The sequence below is a fragment of the Gambusia affinis genome, linkage group LG04 (assembly GCF_019740435.1).
Source record: "Gambusia affinis linkage group LG04, SWU_Gaff_1.0, whole genome shotgun sequence".
Classification (NCBI taxonomy): domain Eukaryota; kingdom Metazoa; phylum Chordata; class Actinopteri; order Cyprinodontiformes; family Poeciliidae; genus Gambusia; species Gambusia affinis.
Window position 1 is genome coordinate 1,321,005 of NC_057871.1, and position 19,954 is coordinate 1,340,958.

At 39.9% G+C, this 19,954-nt stretch overlaps 1 protein-coding gene across 3 annotated transcripts in view; it reads right to left on the reverse strand.

Annotated features, from left to right (window-relative positions):
• Nucleotides 1–19,954, reverse strand: part of sorcs3 (sortilin related VPS10 domain containing receptor 3) — a 204,889-nt gene that overhangs the window by 55,899 nt on the left and 129,036 nt on the right. For all 3 annotated transcript variants that reach the window (XM_044114774.1, XM_044114776.1, XM_044114777.1), the window contains exon 5: nt 3,199–3,272. In XM_044114774.1, coding sequence (XP_043970709.1) covers nt 3,199–3,272 — 74 coding nt within the window. The remainder of the gene's footprint in view (nt 1–3,198; nt 3,273–19,954) is intronic.

The window sequence follows — 19,954 nt, forward strand, 5'->3', positions numbered from 1 at the left end:
AATTAATTTAAGCCCTAAAAACGAATTCCTGTTCATTTGAATTACAGATTTTCTATTCAAAGAAATTAACATTTTATGCTAACTAATTTCTTTATGCCTTGATTTGCTGTTGCTTGATTTAGTAGTGTGGGATTATGCATATTTACTCTAGAAGACAAAACTTCCAGTCAACAGTACAAGATGTCAGCAGAGAGATTCATTTAGAAAGAAAGAAACACAAAAACCTTTGAGAAGGGTTCTGTTTCTGTGGATTAACACTTATTTAGGCATGTTTCCAATCAGTTTGTCTGTTAGGTTTCAGTATCACTTGTTTTTGGGTCACAGTCATCCAGAGAATGGGAGAAAGAATTATTTTGAGTAATTTTGGTTGCATGATTGGAATTGTTGTTATTCACTCATCTGACCCAAACTGTCGCCTCAAACCAAAGAAAATTGATCTGGATGTTGAAGAAAGACTCCAGAACCTCTAAAAGTAAAGCTTACAGGAAACGAGCCTCACAGCGAAACAGCATGGCAATGTTGTTGATGGCAGCATCATGCTGTGGGCCTGTATTTGCTGCCTTGGATTGTTCAAAATGAGGGAATGATGAACAGGGAGGACTACCTCTTTAACATGACCTGAAATCAACAGCTTGAAGCTTTGAGACAGTTTGGTGGAGGAGATTGGTCCCAAACCAAACTGTGTTTGAAGTGGAGCCTAAACTTAAACTTTTATTGACAATTGAAAGGACTAATACACACAACTGGTGGATTAGACTGAATGGCAGCTACTGGTCTCCAACTGGCAATATTTAAAATCCCTCTGAGGTCGATGGAGCAGCTCCAGCCTACTGGAGTCCAGCCTGGCTGCTGCTGCAGACCCATCCAGTGCTCCAGTGTCTTTGAGATGGTTTTGGCAGCAAAGGGTAAAGTCAGTGATGTATTTTGCACAAATTTTGAATCTCTGCAGTGGCATGGATGTAGCTCCAGATTTATGAGCAGTAGGAGAGTACAACCCAAGGCAATCCCAGGAACAGCCAGTCACCTCAGAGAGGGAGGGGTAGAGGAGTGATGAGCTGGGCGACATTCAGTCCAACATTTGTGATGAGTGTGCACTTTCAGACAGAGTTGGTGCACCACAGGGGGAGTGAGAGGGAGGCTGAGTGGATATGAAGCGACAGGAACATCCCTGATTTGTTATTAGTCATAGGTCCTGCTTCCAAATCTGTATTTCTGCATCATAAGAAGATTACTCCTCCTTCTTCCACTGGTTTAGTTTAAAAGAAACTAGACATTTATTAACCTGGTATTAGAAGGGTGCACATGAAATATAAAGAGGAATATAAATACTACTGGAAGCTGAATCTACAGGGTCACTAGAATGTGTTTTCATCCCTTCACGTTTTCCTCCATATTTTCTTACATTATTTATTTTAACATGATCATTGGTGCAGCTTTTTATTCTGCATATATACATAACTTCAAAGTAAAAGGTAGCATGTGCGCTCATCTGTTGCTATGAAAGGTTGAGGTTCTTTTCTCTGAGATCAGACTGGTCCAATTCAGGCCTCAAGGGTCGACGTTCTGCAACCTGTGGATGTGATTCTGGTCCAACACCTGAATCAAACAGCTGTCTCACCTCCTCAGGATGCAGACAGGTTCTCCACAGTCCTGTTAATCACCTCTTTATGTGACTCAGGTGTGTTGAAGCAGAAGCACATCTAAGAGTTGCAGGACGGCCTTATGGGCCACCGTCCTGCAACTCGTCCTGCGTCCCTTTGGGATTTGAAGACCCCCAAAGCTGGGGAAGGATCCAGAAACATTCTATCAGCATTAAACATCCTGGAAAGATACTAGCCTGCTTCATTCAGAAATGAAAGACGTCTGACACACACCAACATAAGTCAACTTGACAGAAACCTCTTGGCTAAAGAGGTGACCAACAACCCATGTCTCCAGACCTCTACTGTTTCCTTGTGAACCATCCTGAAGGTCAGCCATATTTAACAGACTCCACAAATCAAGACTTTACGGCCAGAACAGCCAGACGGAGGCCCCTCCTCACTCAAGGCCCCTGGCAGCCTGATTCAATTCTGCAGAAAAACATCTTTAGTGATGTCAGAGCAAAGTGAAAAACGGATCAGGTCAGAGAAGACTAAAAGGACATTTTTAGCCTAAACTCCAAACAGCATGTTTGATATATAAGTACATACTTTTTTTAGAAGGACTGGGGTGACCAGCCTGCATAGAGGGTGATGTTAGAGAGGTTCTTAGAGAAATCCTCCTCAGCTACGCGCTGGACGTCTGATGAGGGTGAAGAGTAGCCTTCAAACACAATGTACTCCGCAGATTTCTTTACAGCATATAGAAAATATTTATAAGAGAACAGAGCTTGGGAAGTGAAATACCTAGACACAATGATACATGACGCACTACTGGCTGAAGCCGGTCCAAGACTGCCATTAATCTACTTTGTCACTGAGTGACACGAAGAGAAGGAATAAGGAAGACAGTAGATGTTAGCTTCTGCAGAACTGTTTATTAATGCACACTAAGGCATGTTGGGTGTTTAAATTATCAAAATGGGAAGTTAGACACATTTTTAAAGGAGGTCTCAAGCATTTGTGGATTTTATCTATTCATGGGCTGGGGTACCTAACCTCTGTGGGTCAATAACCTGAAGCAAACAAGGCAGCAAAGGAGTGAACAAAGACCTAGACATCCTGTCTTCTACACTGCCCACCATCCTGACAAGACCTGGAGAAATAAATGGAAGAAAATACTCAAACACTGCTGTGCCAAAAAGACTTGCTGTGATTGGTGCCAAAGAGGCTTTAAGAAAGATATTAAGGCATATATTATACATTTTTTGGCAATTAGAGCTGCTGGACATATTTCCAAAAAGCTATTTTGCCTGGTTATTATGGAGTGCTGTGCCTTGATCTTTGAGACAGAAGAATGCTCAAACACACAATAAATCTAAGAAGTAACCAAATGTGGGCAAAGTGAATGGGTGTGAACACTGTCCTGTGCCACTTAAAGGAGATATAAAGCTCTGGCTCATTGCGCCAGACTATAGAAGTGTGGCAGTGATGATTTCTCCACCATCCCTGCCAGTCAGAGGCCTTGTTCCGAGTCAAAGGCACTTTCTGCATTCCTGAGCAAACAACTTTAGAGACGAGGAAAGCAGCAGCCGAGACATGAGAAGAGATGACTCACCAGTAGAATCTGTTCGGGGTGACGTGTTCGTGGATGAGCATCCACTTCCTTCCAAAGTCGACTGAGCTGTACAACTGCAGGAAAATCAGAGACACGGTGACGTTAGTTGGGTCAACATATACATCTACATCTGTCAGGTCTTTTAATCACGCCAGCTGATGTAAAACAGCCACAAGTGAGCCAGAGATGTGGCTGGTTAAAGCCAGGCTGGAGGATAGTCTGGGGCTATAAAGCATCCTCCAAGGAGATGACAACAGAATCGCTTACAGCATTAACAACCGGCCAATCAAACTAACAGATTATGACAAATATATGCATCTCTGCTGCCTGCGGTAGAAACAACAGGCTCGTTGTTTTCAGCTTACATAGCAAAGAATCTTATTTGATAGGCACGTCAAATACTGGCTATGAAACCACTTTATTCTGTATCAGTGCAGAGGACAACGGATGCAAAAAATGATGTATGGTTCACCAGACGTGCAGGTGTAGCCTGTGGCCCAATTTCAATGTACTAATTACATTTACAGGCGCCCGGGCAACCAATTAATGACCCTTTTGTGTTTCCAAGCACTATACTGATCAACGATGATGGAGCACCTCACATACTTCTCACAGCCTTTGTGCATCCATCTAGCTGGTCCTTGTGAAGAACAGCAAATATTCCAATTTGATAGATTTTAATCACAGCATAAATAAAAATGTAAAGATTTTTAATTTAAAAGCATTGTTTCTGTTCTAGACCTTTATTTATACAGGCTTGCTATGAAAAACAACAAACAACGTACAACCACAATAATTACAAAGAATTAAGACATCTGACATGGATAGATAAGCTCACAGAATTAGAATAAAATAAAATAAATTAGAGCAAGTTTCAAAAGATTTCTGTTGTTGTCTTGAAAGAAATTTCAGTTTCCCCAAAGGAATCAAAGTGGATCATTTCAAATCCTGCTGTACAGTGTAACTAAGAAACTGAACTTGGTAAAATAAAAAATAAAAATAAAAAGAAAGAAAGAAAAAACAGCTCATTGTTTTACGATTTGCTTCATACAGACCTGGACCTTCCACTACTGAGAACCATTACTTGAAGTTTTACATTTTACCCAGTCGCTCACGTTTAGCAGTGATGGATGTAAAGGCTGCAAAGCCTCCTGGAAACTGTCTGCTCTGAAAACAACCATCCCCCTTCACAAAGACAGAAGGACGAGACACATGGATAGCTGTCAATGTTAGCGTGGCCAACATGCTTCCAATATTGAATAACAGATTTGGAGGTGTGTGTAGCATCTGCTTTGGATGTTCATGTCTTCTGCTGCTACTGCTAAAACTACAGGCACACTGCAATTCTGAAGTATGGTGGGAACAATCCGAGGATAGCTTCATGGATAAAAATATACCAATGCATGAGTCTATGAACTGATAAGGATGACCAACTCACCTGAGTATAAACTACAGTGATGAGTGAGATTTACTCTTATGAGTCTTTAAGGTGCAACATGAAACTTTTATGACTTGAAACGGTAGGTTACAGGTAATGAGCCTGTAACTTTCATCAGCAGCGTACATACATAAGGGTGATTGACAGCATAGACTTTCCTCATGGTTGTTTTTCACCAGGAGGGTGATGTGTGAGAAAATGTGTCATTTTCTCAGACATTATCTCTCTGATGCCATACTGTCACGACATGGTGACAACTTTAATAAATATGGAAAAAACATACTTTTGTAAAGGTTACTTACTGCACCATGAAAGACATATGGAGACAGGTGTGTTCATTTAAACAGTAATTTAACAGAGGTAAGGCCATTAAACAAGATGATTCTCAGCACTTACAACATGATCTGTTTCTGAAGAAAGTGCAGTTTTATCTTCAGCATCTTCAACAATTTTAATGTGACTTAAATGAAAGTTTGCTGCTGATTTCTATGCCGAGTTATGTATAAGTCTCAGCATCACATCTTCACCTGCATGTGTATTTTTCATTTAAATGTTGCACCACTGCAGTTTTCTCATCTGACTGCTGAAGGTTTTTCAGGACAATCACATTTAGTTGAATCAGACTCCTTGCAATTCACACATCCACTCTGTCCAAAAGTTATTTCCCAGAAAAAGAAAAAAAAAAAAAACTTGTTTGATTTGAGCCTGAAGCAGAAAGAATGAAATGTAATATGGAACAGTTCTGTGAATCAGAAGGAGAGATGAGCTGAGGGGAGATATCTGGTCCAGAGACCAGAGTTCGTCGTTACAATTTACTCTGAGCACAGAATTTGTATCATTGCAGCATTAAACCTCTGATTAGTTAGTTTGATTAGGTTCAGTAATTATTGTCTGTTTAAATGATTTATTTTTGATGGGAATCAACAGCCATGATCTTTTATGAAGCTGTTAAAAGAACAGCTAGTAAATATTGAAAATAAATGTTGATTTATGATTAATGCAAATTAAAATGTTGACAGACATTTAATGAAAAATAAGATAAAATGATGTAGAGTTTCATTTATGTTCACTGCAAAGGTCTGTCCTCTAAGGTCTAAATGAGACAACCTGCATAAATAAAAGTCAAATTTAAAAAATGTTAAAGACAGTTTGCAAAATAAAACAAAATTAAAAAAGCTTTCGATGATTTGATTTTAGCCAAAAGCAGAAAGTTATGACATTGTTAACTTTTCCAGTTTAGCTGTCAATGTTCTGTTTGCTGGATTCTCCTGCAAAAGATTTTTAATCTCATTGAAATTTTCCTGGTGAAATTAAGGTTAATAAAATTAATTTGCATTCTGTGGATGACAAATGTTGACAATGTTTCTTTTATCAACACAATAGTTCAAATCTATGTCCCAGTCTGTGTTTTTAATCATTTAAAGTTTGAGTCCTTTGTTTTCAGCTCTAGAACCAATAATCATTTCTCTAAATACTGATACTTATAACTTGAACTCTAACAGACAGCAGACGAGATCTGAGTGCGTGTTGGAGAAACTCGTCAACAGGCAGCGCCCTCATCCCTCCGGACAGTGACGTATGACTGCAGCTCCCAGCTCTCCTCCCTCCATTCGTCAGGTCAATGACATCTTAGATTTTAACGCTTCTGGGCTGTCACTAAGTAAGCTTCATAGTTTCTCCTTTCGGTAAATCACATGCATGGCCAGCTGCCACTGGAGTCAGGAACAAAAACGCTCACTGAGGAATCACAGGAAGTGTGTTCTGTTTGTCAAGGATTCACCGAGAAGACGGAGGAGCAGGTCCAACTGGAGAACAGGTCAAAGAAAATTATTTGCCACAAGTTAATTAAAAATTTCTAAAATCACACTGGACCATTTTTAGACAAGCCTAATATCTAAATTCACCTTTAAATGGTTATTAAAATGTATTACAGGATTCCAAACTGTGCTGCAAATGTGAGTTGGTGAAAAAACCTTAAATGGATTTTGTTTTTCATTACATCTTGACTGACAGCTTGTTAAATGACCTCCAGGTATTTTAACAATTCATTGTCACTATTCAACGTTTTCATCCCTCAGTAGAAAACTTTGACTTCCAGGTTTATAATTGTTCTTCTCTGTCAGCTCTGTGTGCGTTCTGTACCTCTTATCAATATGGGCACAAAAAAAGGGGAAAAATGCTGGGAATTCTCGGTTTTTGTTTAATGAGACAAACAGAATATGACTACGAAGAAAACATTACTGAAATAATTCCACATGATGTTGGTTTGGAGCTGCAGTCAACATTTAGCAGGTTGATGGTTTTTTCCTGAGGCAGATTCTTCTCATGCTATGGAAGTGTAACAGATATTTTATCTCTTATTTACTAGAAAATGTCTTCATAGGAACTCGATGTGATGATGATAATTATGATGTAAATTATTATGAATATTGTTTTCAATCAAGGTCAAAAACAAGGTTATTATTAATATCAATTATTCATTTGCAAATAAACATATCATTATACATATCATATCATGTTGACAGGTGATAAAAAATCAATATTGTATTTCTATTAGTTAAAATGTCAGAATGGGTGAGCAAAAAGGTAAATTATTACCCAAATGGTTATGATTCATTGTTTTTCTTTCAGCTTATTAACATCAAAAATCAGCAGCAGAAGCTTCATCTGATCTGGAATCAGTTTCTCTGATATGATAGGAATTTAAAGTTCAATCCATTTATAACATATTTGATGTAACTGACTGCAGAGAAAACCAGCAGACAGCGTTGCCTCCGTCTTTCTGAGCATGCTCAGAGCAGCAGATGAAAGAGGAAAGAAGAACTTCTTTAAAGTAAAAGAGACGTCCAGCAGAACCAGACCAAGGCAGAGCGTCCATCTGCTTCGCCCAGCTGGTGGGCCGCCTTTTCCAAACACACGACTCCAGATGAAAACCTCCATGTTTTCTACAGGCTAACGCTGCAGTTCAGCAGCTGGAGCAAACTATCGGGCTCTGAAGCGAGCTTCTGGAGTGTTCCTGCTTTGGAGAAAATATGCATCCAGTCACTTTTTTGACAAATGTTTAACAGCTTGAGGCAGATTGGCTTGGCAGAAGCAGAGAATCCAAAAGAAAAAAGCAAATTACTTCTGCTAGAGTAATCAGAGGCGTGACAAAATGTTTTCATTCAACAGCTGAACATTCTGGCTCTGTAGAACATTCCTTAAACCAGTAGATTACTGTAAATAATGACAAATCTATTTTTTAGATTAAGAAGAGGAATAAAGACATCATCACTGAACAGTAAGGAAGAAAACTTATGCATCAGCCTGTAATTTGCATTTCTGAAACAAGTCTACTTCTGCAGATTAAATGTAGTTAGAAAAGTCTTTGCAGAACCAAACAAGCTGCTGCATCAGACTGACAGGAACTTTGACCATCGATGCAAATGAAAAGGACAATCTTCTGAATGTCCTTTGTAAATATGTCACTATATTATACACTGTATTCTATTCTTGTAGATAAGATTCCAATAAAAACATTTGTTTGTAAATCTAATGTGACAAAATGTGTGTAAAACTCAAGAGACATGTTTAGGTTTAAAACACAGATATTTTTTTACATGTTTAAAAACGGCAGGATGTTCAGCTAAAATATTTTTGTGTCAAATCTGTGATTTTTCTTCTGCTTTATTTCGCAACAATGTAAACATTGACTCAACCATCTCCAGTACTGATTCCACAGTTTCCCGCCTCAGTTTTTCAAATAAAACAGTGAAACGCAGTGAGGAAAGTCTCAAAGTGTCACAGATTTTTTGTAAACAGTTGGTTTAAATACATGTGCAATATGTAATATTTAGAACCAGAGGTTTTAAAATAAGGACGACAAGGCCTTCACGACATATGAACAAGTGTTTTTTTCTCCTAAATAATTCATGTTAATCGAGATACAGGAAAATGCACTTTAACATTGTTTACACTCAGAGCGCATCAGAGCTGAAACTAACATCCCAACATCCAACTCACATCAGAGCAGAAGTCTTCAAAGAACACATCTTACAAGAAATTAATTCCAGCCAGCGCTGATTTATATTTTTTTATCATGTTTAAACATCAAACCTTTGAGTTTCTGTGGCAGGTAAACAGGAATAATAACCAGGCTGTTTCACCGCTTTTAGATGAAGAGTTACGCGGGGTTATGGGATTTCAACACACACGGATGCAGTAAATGTTGCTGTGTGTGTGTGGGTGTGTGTGTGCGTGTGTGTGTGTGTGTTTGCAGCTGTAACTTGTGATTTACAGCAAATCAACACAGAGAAGTCAAGCATTCAAACCGATGGAACCCAAATGAGAAGCGAATTGATTGCAAACCTGGTTGATCAGAGAGAACTTACATATCCTGTACCAACAGACGAAGGTCAAGCATTTTAGATTTTCTATACTTAAACCTGTGCCAGGAATGCATAAGGCCCATCATCTAAAGGGCAGAGTAAAGTGCATTTTGGCTCGGGATGAAATATGAATCAGAATGAAAGATAAATGATGGTTCTACAGCGGCTGTCAACCCTAGAAATCAATTAAAGAAATGGCGGTGGAGACGGTCCCCTGTGGACCAACTGACAGCCGTTCTCACAGTTCCAGGAAAGCCTGCGCCGCATCCCAGAATGCAAAGCTGATACTACTGCTGCTTTTCTGCTGCTAACCTGCACCAATGACATGTTAGCTGCAATGCTGCTGCAGACAGAATGTAATCACACTTTCCCCTAAATCTCAGTGTGATCTGTGAAACAAGGAGTAACATGTCCTCAGAAGGAAAGTTAGACAGCTTGGAAGCAGCCAATCAGCGACAGATGGACGGTCTTTAGCCCAACACGCCCAGTCAGCTGCACCCAGCTGCTACAGATGTTGCATCTGGCTAAGAAATGAGATATTATGAGTCTGGCTGGAAGTTTTTAGGAGTTAAAGTGGATAAAAATGGATTTTCAAATTCTCCCCTTCAATGGATTTTTGTTTCTCATAGCAACAGAGAGAGAAGAATCACAGATGCAACACTGATGCAGGTAATGTAGCATTATCTGATACATTAGGTATCAGATTACTGAGATTACACTCGGGTAATCTCTGCTTTACCTGAGCGTACGTCTATTTTTACTTTTTTGTTCCTGACAATTAAATGAATGCATAAACTGAAAAGAATGTATAAATATGCCTATTAATGACATATAGCAGAATTACATATAATGCAGGAAAAGAGCCAAAGATTTGCTATTTGCTAAATGGCAAAAAAAAGAGAAACTTTAAGATTTCTTTCACCTTCAAATTCTGAAGTTTACATCCATTTCTGACTTAATGGGCACTTGTTCTGAATGAAAGAGAGGTAAATGCCAATGGCAAAACACTTCACTCTTTAATATTTCATTGTGAACTAAACACCCATCTGTTGCCAGTCCCTCACAGACAGACACACACTCACACCTCAGCTCAGCAGAATTAACCTAACATCTACTTCTTTGACCTGTGGGAGGAAGATGGAGTTCCCAGAGACAAACCCATGGGGGCAGCATGCAATATTCACACGCAAAGGCCTTAGATGACATGAGGACCCAGCATCTGTTTACTGCTCACTGTAAACTAAAGAAAGAAATCTCCTTTAAAACAGCAGAATTAAATTCCTCAAGATCAAAAGTGCTTCAAACATTTGATTAGGACGACTTTTGGACATTTCCCAGGATTAGGAGACCACAGGACAGAGACAGGACTTACTAACCCTAACCGCTAACCCCTAACCCATAACCCCTAACCCCTAACCCTCCACCTGATGGTTCACTGACATCGAGATGTGGACGGTGTTTTTGCACATCAGATGAGCAAAAAACATTTTGAAGTTTCATCTTTACTCCATCAATACCATACTAAGTACTACAACTTCTGTTTTTTCACTCCGTTTCAGATCAAATATCTTTTAAGATGAAACAATAATAACTTGAGTAAAGTTTGAAAATTGGACAATCATAAATTAAGCTGTAATATTTCCAAAAAGTAACAAATCGAACCCAATCTGAATACCTGCACATAGAAAGGAGAAATGCTACCATTTATTGGAAATAAAAATGGTTACAACACCGTTTCTAAGGCGTCGAGGATTCAAGCAAACCAAAGTTAGAGCTTCACGGAGCTAAATGGAGAAAACACGTGAATTTCCACGAGTGGCCAGATCAGCAAAATATTGATCCAAGACGGGATCAGTGACCCATCCAGGAGGTTAGGAAATAAACTGATCAAACTGAGGCACTGTGGGACTCACTCGCTTCAGGTGAGGTCAGAGTTCATGAGACTGGGCAACAATCTCAGTACTGGGAGTGTTCCAGCACCACAAGCATTGCTGACCCAAAAGAACACAAATGCTAGTCTCACATTTGCCACTGATCCAAAATTGTTTTGAAACTATTCCATGGACCAACAAGACAAAAGTGGACCTTTTTGAAAGATGTGTGTCTCTTTAGATCTGGTGTAAAACGAAGACAATGTTTCAGAAACAGAACGCTGTAGCTGCAAACATGGTGATGTAGAGGAACGGTCTGCGGTGCCTTTCTGCTTCATAACCTGGACAGGCTAATGTATGCAATATATTTATTACTTCTGCTCTCTAGCAGAAAGCCTGAAGAAGAACGTTTGGCCATCAGTTAAGATTAAACCCAGTAGGGTTATTCTGCACAAGCTGCAGTTAAAATGAGAACATTGACAGGTGAAGCGTGTGACACCCAGTCCTGCTGATGTTTACCCGTTTCCGCCACGCCCCAAAAACATCACCAATGCTTCTACGCCTCTGCAGCATTTCTAAAACAAACTATACATTATACCAGATATTTGCACAATGTGTCTTCCTTTTTCTCAGCCTCTCACTATGACTCCCATCAGCCTCCATTAAGCAGTGGTGATGCTGTCTATTAAATGTGAGACTTCATTTGTGTCTGTTGACCTTCACTCCCTCCATTGAGTTACCGTCGGATGATTTGTCTGTAGTGATATTGCTCCAGTTATGATGCCAGCATTTCTGCTCGCTGCACTCTGCTCTAGATGTGCCAGCTTCCCGTAAATCAAATCATTTACATACCCAACTCCAATCTGTTTGTGGACCAAATTACATCCAAGTCGGACCATTGCTTCTGGGTGCTTAAAATGGGGCTGTAATGTGTATTTCATTAAAGATGCATGTAGAATAATGAACAACACAGCAGCTGGGAACAAAGAAAGCAGCAGAACCTGCTTTAATGAGCGGTTTAATCTACTATAAACTAAATAAACTATTTACAACTGAAACACAATGCCTAATTTATAATCCGTTAAATTATTTTAGAAACTCAAGAAGGCATTTTGTGTTACTTCTCTCAGAAAAATAAAACATCAGAAACAAGTGTGTTTTATTTTCATATTTGGGTCACATTTCTGTAACATTAAGATGTTTTCCACTGACATACAGCAGAAAATAAAACTCAGCCTTGTTTGGTTGCAGCATTGCTGCAGCAACACTCTGCGCCCCGAAAAGCTTCCTGCAGCAACATCAAAGCACCAAGCTCTATAAATACAGAAAAGTTCTGAGAAAAGGATCAAGACTTTGGAATTATAGAAATAACTGTTGCTTTATGGGACCCAGTGTCCCAAACAATTACTGTAAGTCACTTTTATAACTCTTAATTAAGTCTCTCATAAAGTCTTGATGCATCTGTGTACAGCACTGTAAATCTAACTGCTCCTCCTGGCACCGCCTGGGCACATCCTGCATGGAGGGGGGAGTGAGCGATGGTTTTATGCCCCCCGATTTATGGAGCCGCCAAAGAACACAAGCACAAGGGCCATCCTGAATGTGGGGAGGTAGATGGAGGGCGACACAAACGATACTCAGACTCTGTTCTGCCTGAAAGGCCACAACGGCAGGAGTGAAGACCGACAACCTCTGAGGAATCTGAACTCAGAAGATATCCACTCCATCAGGCATCAGTCCCACAGGAAGAGTGTTATAAATCCCATCATCATCACCAACAAAGGAAACAACGTCTGTTTCCAGGACAACTTGGATCTTTGTCTATTTCTAAAACTCAAACACATGCTTGGAAAAGTATTCACACCCCCAGAAATTTTCCACACTTTGTTCAGGAAACACCAACAAACTTTGTGATTTTATAAGACAGACCAATACAAAAGTGTCTTATTTGTTCATAAATCAAACATATATTTATATGCATTAATATGCACAGTGAAAATTGACTTGCCCTGTTTACATTCTTGGGAATACAACCAATCAGTAGCAAGGAGAATTAACGTTTCTTCCCAACTGGTTGCTTTGCAAATTGCACCCAATAGCATGTAAGGTAGCATTGTGTCAAGTTATTTCAGGTTCCCATGCGATGCTTTCTTTCCAGTATTTCAGATATGCTCTATGGAAATTCCACTAACAGACAAATCTTTCATAAAAACTGGAAAATGATGGGTTAGGGATCCACAAGCAGCTTCTTTCACAACTTTGAAACAAAGAAAATACATCAAATTATTTCATCCACCAAAAAAATACTTTTGCTCAACATTTCCTAGCTTCTCTTTTTTTGGTCCCTCTTCAATCCTAAAGCTGGGAGATTTAACATTTTATTAGAGTTGCAGGAACATGCCTGCTCGTCTCATAACAGCATAAATCCCTCTGGAAAAGGTTGCTCCACCAAAGTAAAGTAGAAAGGTTTGTTTGTTCAGATCTGTGTGGATTCTTGCGTTTCACATCAGCTGCTTGTTTGTACCAACAGACCCGGCTGCCCTGCTGTGACTCTGCAGATTCTGAGAGGCCACAACAAGAGAGCTGCTGATTAATTTAGTGTTGACACTGTTCCTGAGCCATGTGATGGGTGGAAATCCAGAGCTGGTGTAATCTCAGAGTTCAGGCTCAGGTCAGAGGAGATCAGGCCGGGTTGAAAGTAGCCTGGAGAGAGAGTGTCAGTCTTCCAATGGCTACATGTCCCTTCTCCTGGCCCTTCAAGTTTCTCGTTTACTGACATGCAGCAGAGACTCTCAGCCACGTGGAAGACATTACTGATATGAAGCACACTTTTAGAAGATGAAACTGTAATTTTTCGTGTAAAATGACTGTATTTATCAGAGCTTCTGAACATCTCCTGGTGCCATCATACAACACTTATACTGACGTTTCCTCCTGTTGCTGTGATGTCCTGAAAGCCGCTATTTCTTTTCCCATGAAGCACTTCCAGCTGATCTATTATCTACTTTCAGCCTCCTTCTGCCCTCGTTGTCTGAAAGGTGTTGTTGAGCTGGAGCCAAAGAGGGCGCTCAGCCGCAGCAGAGCATTTCTCATCCCAGTGACGCTCCAGATGGCAGGTATCTCCACCGTGCAGCTCGCTGCGTCCCGGACCGCGGCGGGTCGGCCGCACTCCACCGAGCTGACCCTCCCTGCCAGGACGCCTTTAATGGGCTTTAATGTGGAACACATGATCGGGTCACGCAGGCGGCGCTCTTTGGAGATAATGAAGGGCCTTGTTACCCAAACCCACACAGCCACTCACGACACCATATGTCCACAGTCATATTGAACAGAAGTCTTATGGGGAGTCCTGTGGTTCATGCTCATGCAGAACATAGTTCTTTAAAATTAGAGACTTTAAGACTTTGCAGCACTTCATTACCTCCAGATAAGAGAGCAGGAGTGTAAGACTCACTGAAAGTCGAACAGGAACACGTTGTACCTGTTAGTCAGCCAGAGTCCTGAACATCCTGCCCATATTTGTTCTCTGCTAACTTTAAGACAAGACCTATAATTACTGCAAACATTTACTGGTCTACATTAATTATGCACAATACACATACAGTTTTTGTTAAAAGTGTTCTTTTTCTGCTCCTTCAATTACTTTAAACAGCAAGTTTACATCAGTGGTTGGAAGTTAGATTTTGTTCATGTAGCTTATAAAATATGGGGGTGAAAATGTAGTTTGGGAAGCTGAAATACCTCAGCTCAATGCTACATGATACACTGTTTTCTGGTGTTGGCAAAGCAGCCAATCAAAGAGCACCCTTCATTTTTCTTGGTGATGATTGGCTGAACCACAACAGCAAAGCCTGGGAAGACTGTGGATGTTTGCTTCTGCTGTTAAAGTTCCCATTGTGTGTATTAAGGTTCATGAGTTGTTTGAGTTATTAAAATCAGCAGTGAGAAGCATTTTAAGGGGGGGGTCTTGTGTTCACAGGGCAGCTGTGGATCCTGAGTCCTGATGATACTGGCTACCTTCAAATAACTCTGTGATGGAGAATAATTTTTTTTTTCTCTGAGAAATATCTTCATTGCTCCAAGAAATGCATTATGACAGATATAATTTAATATCACTCTGTAATATGAACCATCATGCAAAAAAAATAGGATTTTAGCAAAAAATTGGAATTGTGTAAACATGCCCATATTGAAAGCATCAACAGCCCACATCTCTATGAATTTTATTTATTTTAGTGGTTCTGAAGACCCCACTGTAGTTTGTTCATGACCCCAAGAAGGGCCCCATCTTTGGGAACCTCTACAGAATCCAGAGGGAGAATCAAACATCTAGCAGAAGAAATTATTTGATATGCATGAAGTTTCTGTCTGATAGGAGAAATGAAACTTCTCCTGATTATTCTTCACAGAACCAGAGGAGAACTTGTGTTCCCCAGCAGCCTTACAGCTGGAGTCACCGTAGAGGAACGGCTCTGAGAGTGAAGGAGCTACATCTTCTAGCTCATAAAATGATATCTCATAAACAATGAAATTGGATTATGATCCCTCTGCAAACAAAATATTGAACATCTGACAACAAAAGAATAATGTCCACCTCACAAAATCCTATGGAAAATATATTCTTCTGTTTTTTCTGTAAAGCTTAACAATTCATATTATGTGACAAAGACAGATAAAAAGCTTTAATGAGTTTGCAAATTAATGTTTGGTTGCAAATCAAAATCACGGCCAGCATCCAGTTCTGCAGTAAAACTACAGGCATTAAATCATAACACTGATTGTCTGTTCAGTGCATATATGAAGGATCCGCTCAATCAGCTGTAAATGATGCAACTCAAAGGTCTGCCTGAATAAGCTGAACTATCTCCTCCACACATTTTAAACTCTGATAAAAAAAAAGTCAACTCAGGATCTAAACTTAGCTGATCATCAAAAACATAAACAGTTTACTGTGCATCTGTGATCAAGCTCCATTTTTGTCACGGTTCACTGAGTCTAAACCAAACAGTCAGGAAGACGTTTTAAAACACGTCCAGGTTAATTAATTAGGTTAATTTTTAAAAGGTTTGAAGTTAATTTAGCAGCTGACATTTGAGTAGAAATATTCTGGATTCTTAAGTTTTTTCTCCTCATCACACTGCTGACCCACACATGAACACCAACACACAGGTTCTGTCTGAAAAACAAACTGGATGTTTTTTCCTATTTTATCTTCTTGATTGGTTCTGATTAGTACCAGAAACAGCAATCACTGTAACTATTGACTTATCTGCTGATTATTTTTCTTATTAAGTGATTAATCCCTTGTGTAACCTACAAGGTGACATCTTTCTCTTGTTAAATCTCTTCCACAGACTCATTTTCATGCAGATAATCATAGAACTTCAAAAAAAGATATTTTCTGAACAGTTTTTGTTAACATTTAAATCCCCGGGTTGAAGACTGGAGAAATCTCCATTAATCTTTTTCCCTTTGAAACGAGTCGATTTATCTGTTTCCTAGCAAATTCATTTCCACATTTTAAACGTTACAGCCAAAAAACATCAAAGTCTCGTTTGCCTCCAACAGGTTTCCTTTCTGGAGACACATTTAGCTCCATCCAGCTTTCCATCAACTCTGACCAGCTTCCCTGATCCTACAGAAGGAAAAATCCCCAAAGCATGATGCTGCCACCTCCAACAAACCTCTGAGGCCTTCACAGAAGGATTTGTGTTAAATTACACACAGCTGGACTCTGTTAACTGATTAGCTACATTTGGAAGTCAATTGGTTGCGTTTTATTTGGGGGTATCAGAATCTTTAAATTAAACAAAGTGAGATTTTGGTTTGATCCAGATTCAAGGATCCAAACAGTTTTTCTAACGTCACATCAGAGCTACGTTTTTATTCACAAACCTGAACTATCTCCTGAACAAATATGCCTCTAACTATCAATAACTTGATAGAGGACACAGATCCCCCCACCCCCCACCATGGACCCGGAGTCTGAACAACATGGAGGCTCTGAGAGTCGTTATTACACTGAGGGCAGCCAGAATAGTTTATTTTTACTAAATTATTATATTTAGCTAAATATTATTGCTGAGGGGCACAAACAGGCCTTCTGACATACAGATTAAAAATCTAAAATTTTGAAAAAAAAAAACCCTCAAAAAGGGCACTAAGGGCATCATGGGATAAAAAGGGCAGGGGCTCAACCCCCCTTCATCCCCCCCCGCTGCACGTGCCTGTTCTCTAAGACGTTCCAGCTTCTATTCACATTCTCTATAAGTAGCAAGGTTTAAATTAAGAATCACATTAAATGGTGTCAGCCATGTAGGCTCACAGCTTCCTATTAAACATAAAGTCTGAAATAAAAGAGGCTTATCTAAAAAGGACTTTCAATAGCAGAATCTGAAGCCGCAGACAACAATATCTGTCATATTAGGAATGTTACAAAATGAGAAATGCTAATTCCTTTCAGGGACTTGATGCAAATGAAAAGAAAGAATAAAAAGAGTAATCCTGAATAAATGTCCTCTTGCTTCTCTCTCTGAATACGTTGTTGAGTCTGATGTCCCCCTTCAACACGTGAAAGCGTTCAGTCAGGGTAAGATTCGGCTGGAAATAATTAAAAGCATAAATTTGCATCATTAGGGTGGATTAAGTCAAACAACGTTTGCATATTGAGGGGAGTAAAGAGGCTGTTGTGGAGCACTAAGAAAACACCAGCATGCTGCTTCTCTTCCCAGGTTTGGTGAGCATTCAGCATCTCAGGGGAAAACCTGGAGGACAATTCCCATCTTCAACTGGAAGTCGTTTTGCTTTCAAAAACACAGTTAGAGGTGTGTAACAATCAACAACACAACAAAAGTTTTTCCTTGGAGAATCTGTGTGTCAGAGAGCACAGCGGAGGAAAAAGCTGGTTATCCCCTGAGCGTCTTAGTCACAAACTGACTTACTACATCTTTCCTGACATGTCTCTGCTTTGCATGCTCATTGTGGTGACTGGTAACACCCACTAGAATGTATTTTCCTCAGACAGATTATTCAGATGTGCCTGTTTCTGCGTCTGTCTGTAGAGTTTTACACAAACAAACAGAAAAAAGTAGAAAAGCAGCTGAAACATTCCTCCAGCAGGCGGTTGGGTCTCCTGGCTGTAATCGGATTGTTAGTGACACAACCATGACCAGAAGGACGGCCTCAATCAAACTAAACAACTACAGGAAGTCCATTTGTTGACGTAATGACATTTTACCTCCAACACACTGTTTCCTTTTGTTATTATGCAAAAGAATCAGGAAAAATGGTCAACATATGCAAGCCTATGTTTAAAAGAAGATGTGAAAAAGTCAGTCTTATTGTTCTGGGACTCAGCAAATAAAATAATCTATTTGAAACAAAACAGGCAAAGTTTGGCAGAGTGAAAAAAGTTTTTCACAGTGTATGTAAACATATGGTTCCACCTCTATGTGCGCAGAGAAAAAAAGAGAGCTGGAAAGACGTTTGTACTGAACAACTCACAGACGCATCCCTGCAACAACCATCCTGTTTACCAGCTATTATTAGATTTTCCGTGTTTCTACAAAACAAATAATATATGCCATAATTTGTTCGGCTGCTGCTCAAACCCAGCTTCTATTTTCTCCACTGCATTCATGCAGTACTCAGAGATGAATGAAGAAAAGATGTTCTCTTGTTGGTGCAGGGTTCACTTTTGTATATCTTTCTCATATTATTTGGAGCGAATAACCTTCCACTGGAAACAAACTAAAGACTAAAAAATTTGCAAATAATGTTGGTGTTACTCATTAGACATCACTGCAGAATAACACTTTAAGTCAAACATGGAAAATAATGCTTACTGACTACAAATTTCAGCAGTTTTTCCATCTGCTGCATTTTTGGCAGATGTTTTTTTCAGACTGAACCCAGTCAAGGTCACAGGTGTGACGTCAACCTGCAACTGCTGCAGTTAGAGTTATGATGTTTATGCAAGAAGAAAATCATTGTTAAAAGAAATCAGACTAGATGAAGCCCATGGCTTTTGGCATGCACTTGTACAACTCTTTATCTAGTCCAGAGGACTCCAAAGCTCTTCAGATTCAGTCATTCATCCACTGATAAGGGGTAGCTACGCTGTAGCCACAGACGCCCTGGGCCAGTTAGCCTGGCCATTGCCTTCCTTCCTACACTATTGCACTTGATTCTCGTCTCCCTTCAGTGCTCTGTCTGCGATCTGTCCTGCAGAGTTTGATTTTTCAGGATGGATTTCATCCTGGACAATCAGCGAACACTAGCAGGAGTGAACCATGACGTCACATTTCTACACTGTTTGATAATTGTAGTCTGCCTGTGGTTTTAGCAATGGCAGCAGAGAAAAGGGTCAAAGCCATTTACTGTGTTGACCTCACTTCCAAATATTGAGCAATAAAGTCGGAGCAGGAGGAAAGCTTAGGACATTTTATTACCGGCAAGATTTCATGGCCCTGCATGGCAGTGGGTTATGGTTATTAACAAAGCACACACCTTCTGCTCAGCTCCATGGTGCAGCTTCCTTCACGATTGAGCTGGTGCCTTACATATTTCACGGCCAAACATAAGAGATTGGGTAAAATCATTTCTAATGTCACTGGAGTCTGCACCTCAAGCAAGCAATCATTTCTCAATAGTGGAGGCTCCTGACCCTCTGGGCGAAGCAAAACGTAGAACAAGTGTCTGGTTTTGGTTTGGTTACCAGGCTGTGAGGAAGGTGCCAAGCCAAGGAGCTACGACCACCAGCTGGTGAGAAACAACGACTGGAACAGATGGAGCGAACCACCAGCTACAGGACAAACTCCTACCACCATCACCTGAATCACTACAGTCACACAAATTAATCTTCAGTTCAGGAAAAGTCACAAGATATTCAGATTAATCCTACCCCTGTTAGTGCCCAAACATATTTTATCCATCTAATCTGTCTTGCAAAATGAATACATTTGTGATAGTGTGACTCTGACTGAGTCGTCTGTCCGACTGAAAACATCCAGACAGCTTCAGCAACATGAAGTCATGTGGAAATAACTGCCACTTTAACTCAGTCCTCACCATTAGTCAAG